The following is a 7,758-nucleotide window of genomic DNA, read 5'->3' as shown; positions in this document are numbered from 1 at the left end:
TCTATTTTTTATAATTTTACTTCCTAATTGATATTTAAGCCCAATTAAATCCACATTATTTTTTAAATCTTTTAAAATTTCTGTTCTAAATTTTATTATTAAATTTATTTTTATTGTTCTAATGGAATATAATTTTATTAAATTTAAATTTTTTATTTTAGACTTTTTTATAAAATCTATCTTAATCTTTTTATTTTTCGTTTTAATAAGTATTATTAGATTTATAAACGGGATTCCTAATATTACCATGTGATTTATCTGCTGAGATAATAAAAAAACAGTTTTTATTTCTAAATCATGATCTACTATTAATGTCTCTGATTTTCCTAAAATATTTAGATTAGTCCGATTTGCCCTTTTTAATTTTTCTTTAGTTTCTTGGTAAAATCTCTTAAATACCAAACTTGACTTTATACAAATAACAAGGATCATCATGCAAACATAGAGATTCAGAGAATTATTCAGGCAATCATTAAGAAAATATATTTAAAATGAGAAATAAATATAACACATAAGATGGAAAATATAACTCTGGCCTTAGAATGTCATTGGCATTAATGAGAGTTATATTTCTGGCCTCTCAGAGTCATTGGCCTATATAATTTATAAATAAATACAACATACAGTCTTTCTGATGTGGAAGATCAGACTAAACTGCAACACAGAGCATATTTAAACAACAAATTAAAACCATTTATTAGTCGAGTTTTAAGGCTAAGGTTCCTGCAGTTGGGATCCCCAGAGTTAAGTCAGATTGTGGAGGGAGAAGAGAAAGGTGCCGCCAACATGGTCTTCAATTTATATAAATAAAAATAAATATTTTACTAAAATAACTTACTTTATACAAAACTTGAAACCTTTTACAGAATTTCTGAGAAATGTAAAGAAATAAGTGGAAGAGGAATGATTTACGGAGGAAGTGTGAAGATAGAGAAAATACAGAGAGAGGAGTTATATCCAGATGTGTGCCTTCACAAGGGGAGAGGCTCCCTTTTATAGAAAAAATTTGAACTATTTCTTCACGGGTTTACTGTTTCTTCACGCGTCTTTTACTGTTCATGAATAGTAATCTGTTTGCTTCTTTTTACTGTAGATGAATAGTTTGTCTGTCACTTCTGCTCTTTTTTACTGTTGATGAATAGTTTGTCTGCCACGTCTTTTACTATTTCTGTCTTGACTCTGACTCTGCTGATGAGGACGAAGATGAGGACGAAGATGAGGTGTCCTTTTTCTTGCCTTTCTTCTTTAGCTTTTCTTTCTTTTCCTTTTTTACTTTTGCTTTCTGTTTATCTCTTCTTTTGCCTGTTTTACTTTTGATTTTTACCGGTGGAAGAACTCCATAGCAGTCGTCTTCATTGCTGTCGTAGTATGAAGATGTCGGATTTTTACTGGAGGATGACCTGCTGGATGAGGCTGTCGACTCCGTTTCCGAACTGTACTGTTTCTTTCTTCTGTTGAGTGCCTTCTTTGATACTTTTTTACTAGAGGATTTTTTTGAAGATTCTTTATTGGAAGTTTGCTTTATCTCTTCCTTTTTCACTGATTCTCCTGAAGTAAGATGATTGAACATTTGCTGACAAATCATTTTATATTCTTCGGGAGTTTTAGCTGCTGCTAACAAGGCCTGACATTGGGTTTTCTGGGCACCAAATGAGGGTTCTCCTTGCAATGTTAATTTACCAGCATAAGAAACAGTTGGAAACTGGGCTCTCTTGATTATCCAATTTTTTACAACTTCTTCCGTGGTAGAGTTTCTGAAGGATCCCCACTATTTTATTCTGTGCGTTTTTACTATAACTGGAATATTTAATTCTGTTATATATTGAAAATCAAAATACCACTGGTATACCCAAGAAATAAAAAAGTTTATACAAAAATACATTAAATGAGGGATATACTTTTCATTTTGGGCTGGCTTATAATTACTTTTAAAATACTGATATACATGAAGTACTTCCTGAGATAGAATATCTTCAGTAATACCTCTGTACTGCCACCATTTTAAAAACCAATTTGGAAATCTGGTGGTTGCTTTAATGCTTTGTTAGTCAAAATATATTAACCACGAATGAGTTGTGGTAGGATTTTAATACTGAAAATATTTGTCCATGCATCAATATAATCAAAATAATTACATAAATTACAATACTTTTTAAAATTTTTAAATGTCAGTGTAGTATATAAATTTAGAGCTGGCCAATCTTTTGGATGGATAACCCTTTTTATTTGAATAGAAGAGTTCGCTATTATTTCTTTATGATTTTTATCAGAATTATGTTTTATTTTAACTGAATCGGTTTCTTCCAAAATACTATTATAATAATCCTGAGGTTTTAAAAGATCTTTAGGCAGAAATCCGTCAGGCAGATGACCAAGTGTTGGTCTTGATAAACAAAAGTTTCAAGGCCACAAGGAGGAACCCGCAAGGCTAGCCACAAGGCGGGAATTTACTAGGCACATGACCAGGTGTTAGTCCCAGTAAACAAAAATTTCAAGACTACAAGACGAGAATACACCAGGTGAGCCACAAGGCGGAAATCTGCCAGGCACATGATCGAGTATTAATCCCATTAAACAAAAAGTTTTCCCGTTAAACAAAAAGTTTCTAAGGCATGTTTCTGCTAAAGAAGCTACAAGGCAGATAACCACAAGCAAGTCTTCGAGCGTTAGTCCTAAAAGACAGTCAAGTTTCTGCCTAAGAATGCCACAAGGCAGGTAATCACCAGGCAAGTCTTTGGCATTAGTCCCAAAAGACAGTCAAGTTTCTGTCCAAGAATGCCATAAAGTGGGCAACCGCGAGGCAAGTCTTTGGGCGTTAGTACAAAAAAAAAGTCAAGCTTCTACCCAAGAATGCCACAAGGCGGGCAACTGGCAAGCTAGTCTTTGGGCGTCAGACCCAAAAGACTAAGTCAGGTCCCTACCAAAAAGCACCACTAGGCGAATATCTACCAAGCTAATGACCGGATGTCAGTCTTGATTAATAAAATCCTTCAAGCCGTTATCGTGACCGAATGTTAAGGTTGGTTTATTACTTTTTCAAGTTATTTGATAGAGCATAATTTAGTCCATTTTATATTAATATTATTGATAAATATTTACATGATTTCTGCTTAATTTAGTGCTTTTAATATTATTTTGCAGAAAATGGTGTAAAAGGACACTTTGGAGAAAATACCCCTAAAACTGCCTTATTTGGAGCAAAAGAGAGCAAGCCTGCTAAGTTGAAATCAAGTCAAGCTAAATATGGAAAGTTCTAAATAAGGAAAGTGGCAAAGAAGGAAAGAACATTCAGCCAAAGCCATTTGAAATTCGAATTTCAAATCAGCAAGTTGCCCTTTCCTTATTCAAGAAGCCACATCTCAAGCTGCCATAATTGAAGAGCCAAAGAAGGAAAGTATTTTGAAATTCATATCTCCAAGATTCATATTCAGATATTAGATTTCAAGATCCCACTCATTAAGGAAGCCAAATCTCAAGATCACATGTTTCCCACTTTGTGCCATGCACATTCAAGTTTCCATAAAAGGCTCCACCTTCCTCTTTAGTGAATGGGCACACTCCAAAAACGTGGGCAGCCTCTTGGACACACCTTGGGCAGTATCTTGAAGATCTTGGACAGCAATTAAAAGACTAAAGAGCCCCCACTTGCATGCTCCACGTTTTTGCTTTCACCCATACACAAAGAAGGCACATAACTCACCAAGGGCACTTTGGGAAGTCTCCAAAAGACTCATGGATACTAAAAAGGAAATAGGCAGCCTCTCAACACCTATTTAAAGGCCTCAAGAACACAAGAAGAGACACAATTCAACTCTCCAAATTCGGCCAAGCAAGGGCAGCCACTCTCCAAGGGGCTTCTCCCCTCAATTTCGGTTCTTCTTTCTTCTTTCTTTTAATTTTCTGTTTTGGTTCAGCCATGAGTGGCTGAAACCTCTTTTCTAGTTGAAGTTTGGTTGAAACTAAGGTTGTTTAAAAGGTTGTGAGATCTGAACATAAAGTGTTTGCTTTTGATTTATTCAATATTCATGCAATTGTGCTTAATTATAAAGATTGCTTTGTTGTTTTGATCAAATTGGCCACTTGATTCTTGATTGCAAAGTTAATTGATTGTTGATTAGGATATTTGTTAGTCCGTAATTGCTGGAAATATTCTGATCTTAGAACACTTGGTGTAAAAATCCAATGAATTGCATGATCTAGCACCATCTCATGCGTTTGAGTAGCTAGGGTTTGGATCTTTCTAGTTCTTCATGCAATTGGCAATTGTTTTGATGCCTATGGCCCAAGGACGTTCCTTGGCAATTTGTTGATTAGTAATTGGTTAGAGGGCGTTCCCTAATCAATTTGTTCATAAGGAAAGACATGGTGGTGAGAAGCGTCTTCCACCCCCATAACCAACCTATTGAGTTAATCAAGATTACCATGTTTCAATGATCAACCCAAACAACCAAAGTGGATCCATATCTTCAACTAGACCTTTCTCTTATTGATTTCCTCTTTTATTTTAATTACTTGCTGTTTTAATTGCTTTCATTAGTTGTTAATCAAATCATCTCAAAACCCCCCTTTTTACTTTCCTTACACTTTACTTTTGTTCTATTTGCAATCACTTGCTTTCACTTGTGCTTTCAATTGGTTTGATTGGTCTTGATTAAGATAAATAAATAGGTAATCAATTCTCTGTGGATACGATCCTTCACCACTGTCTACAGTTGTATTTGTAGGTAACTAAGAAGGTTATTTTTGATCGGCTTCGACAACCGCTCCTGTCATTATTCTATAGCCACGAAGTGGGTATCTGCCAAACGAGTCACAAGGCGGGAGCAAAAATACTAACGAGAGTTCTAGCTACGGTCGAATACCAATCCTAATATATTTCTCAAGAAATAAGGTAACCATCATTTATGATTAGGTGAAGCAACGCAAGCATGAAGAGCCAATCCAAATATGCCATGTGACCCAAGATCGTAAAGACAACTGTAACCTTTGAATATGAGAATCAAAGACCAGCGGGGGACCTCTGATATTACATAACAATCGGCCAAAATGAGCCATGAGCTGTAATTATAAGACTGGACCACGTGGCAAGGGTCTGACAAGCCGTATGTGGTACTGCCTGTGAAAAGGAAGAACTGAATACTCTAACACCTGGTTCTTCATCAAGACTCGCACTCTCTTGAAAAGGTCGAGTTTTCACATAAAATTACCGTTAGTAGGTATAGTCCAATAGATTTTTGTTACACCTATAATCATGAAATCACCATTCAATTAGCCGGAGGAATCTTCTATCAATAGTCGACACCAGTCAGATTTTCAAAAAATACTATAATTAACTCCATCTTCTTACAGTATGAAAGCTAACGATCACAGAGATAAAGGTACATAACTCTTACACAACTACTCTTGAGTTCTAAGCAACTTTTTATACTCTCCCCATTTTTCAGTTTACTGACTTGAACGTCGAAATAACTATCGTAGGTGCCAACCATCTTGCATTTTCTTTTTTGCAGGATTAACCAATCATAACACAACTCTGTTTCAACCACATCATCAACTTTGCCTCAGAAATATCAATAATCTAATAAAAGTTACAAAAAAAATAATTTAATAGAATCCATAACAAGAAAATCAATATTTGTTGTTTTTAATTTTTAATTTTTTGATTCCAACAACATTTTCTAATAAGTAAAAAAAATAAAAACGCAACACAAATAAAAAAAAAGGAAAACCACAATAATAACAAACACACCTTTATTTAAGTGGAAACCTTGTTCATAGCCTCTTTAATAAATGGAAACATGTTAGCCACACCCACCCTAATATTATTAGAGCAATAATTTTATAGAGCATAAATGTGCTAAATGGTAGAACAAGATTACATGTCTGTAGATCTTGTAGCCAATTCGGTAAGGTCTAAAGATCAAGTCTATAGGGCATTTAAGCCAATACTATATGGTCTAAAGACTATGCCTATAAGGCATTTAATGTTGAATGTCGAATTTCAACCATATTGGTAAGGCTCAATAGCGAAATCATTAGGTGTTATAAATATTTTCTTAATTCTCATTTCAACATTTTACAACAATGCCCATAGTTAACATATGGTTATTTTCTAACCTATGAATCAAAAATCATTTATAACCTTTGATAATTGTAAGGTTTATTGAGCCGATTTCAGTAAATTTATCAAATGGGTTTACTCAACTAAACTTTTATTTCTCCTTTCTTTTTTTTCTCATCAACTCGAGTAGCTCAATGAGATTAAGTATATAGGTAAACTCTCCATGCATTCTAATTGGTGATTTTCAAATAAAATAAATTCAAAACATCATAATAATAATTCAATTTCAAAATTACTCTCTTCTATCTACACTCTTATTCTATATTAAATTTAAATCACAATTTCTTTCAAATAATACAAAATACCATGTCATTTTCATTTCATATCAATAATCGCGAACTAATTTTAAACTTGAAATTCTAAAACAGTAAGGAAAAATCAATCACTTTTTTACCAAGTCATATTAATAAGAAAACTCTTAGACCCAAAAGAAAATAAATATTATATTTTTATTCATGTCAATTAATTTATTTATATTAACACGATTAAAATTTTCATCAATTCCAAATAAATTAATTTTAAATTAAGATCCATACCCAAGACAATTTATTCTACACAAATATTTTGGTTTTAAGTAAAAGGATCCATTCTTTACTACAAATTTAATTTTAGTATGTTCTAACACTTAAAAACCCATTAAACCCAAAAAAGAAAAAGAAGAAATATTTGTCACAAAAATAAGAGAAAATCAAAACTCACTAGTTCCCCCGTAATTTTGGCATTTATAGATTAATATAATCAAGATGTTCTCCCACCCTATCAAGCATTTATTAGCATCATTAAATAACTCAACAGTCTTGTTCTAAAATTAATTTAATAAAATCAAGCTCATACAAATTTTTCAACTACTAATTTTAGTAAATAAGAGAACATGTAAACAAAAAATATAAATAAGTATCAAATTCATTTGTAATGTAAATAGGTTGTTTTTCGTTTAAAAAACTTATAAATAATATTTATATAAATAAAAAAGGATCAATTTATAATTCATTTATAAATTAAATTACACAGAATTTCATAATTTATAAACAGATAAATTCATTTATAAATTTATTCATTTTTTTTAATGTCTGCTGCGAGATTTTTGCTTCTTTGTATGCAGAAGTATGGTGGCCAATTTTTTGATTTAGTGCTTTAGTATGGTTAATTAATTGTGCTTATTTGGAAGAAAGAGAACTGAGTGTTAATTACATGTGTTTTTACTCATCACATAGTACGAGGGATTGGATTGAGACTTGATCAAATGATGTGAATCGTGCACTTTCTTTAGCTGAAACGTCAGTTAGGATTCACGCTCATTGATAAAGCTATCCTTCCTGATCGAAACATGACAAGGCTCTTATCATCTAGCGATCATGCACAATCTTTATATGCCAATTAACCACTTGAAAATCTCCTCTCTCTCTCTCTCTCTCTCTCTCTCTCTCTTTCCCTGAATTTCCAAGAAAACTAGTTGTTGCAACAGTAGCATATCTCTGTCTCTCCATGGATGCCTTTTACCTTCTGAAGTTGAGATAAGGTACTACCAACTATCATTAGTGTTTGTAACCAAAATTGCACAATACACTGAATTTGATTTTATCTCCATCTCCATATAAACCCCTCTCTGTCCTCTCTTTACACATCAAGCACTTGCA

The 7,758-nt window shown here is 33.0% G+C and overlaps 1 protein-coding gene across 1 annotated transcript; it reads right to left on the bottom strand.

The window, feature by feature from the left end:
• Positions 1 to 1,162: 1,162 nt before the first annotated feature.
• LOC122723273 (ADP-ribosylation factor-like protein 6-interacting protein 4) lies at positions 1,163 to 1,585 on the bottom strand. The gene has a single exon (XM_043955053.1). It carries the CDS (start codon positions 1,583 to 1,585, stop codon positions 1,163 to 1,165), a length of 423 nt encoding a protein of 140 aa, XP_043810988.1.
• Positions 1,586 to 7,758: the final 6,173 nt, after the last annotated feature.

This window comes from Manihot esculenta, chromosome 3 (genome assembly GCF_001659605.2).
Source record: "Manihot esculenta cultivar AM560-2 chromosome 3, M.esculenta_v8, whole genome shotgun sequence".
Classification (NCBI taxonomy): domain Eukaryota; kingdom Viridiplantae; phylum Streptophyta; class Magnoliopsida; order Malpighiales; family Euphorbiaceae; genus Manihot; species Manihot esculenta.
The sequence above is the reverse complement of the archived record's forward strand: the minus strand, read 5'-3'. Positions and strand labels throughout refer to the sequence as shown.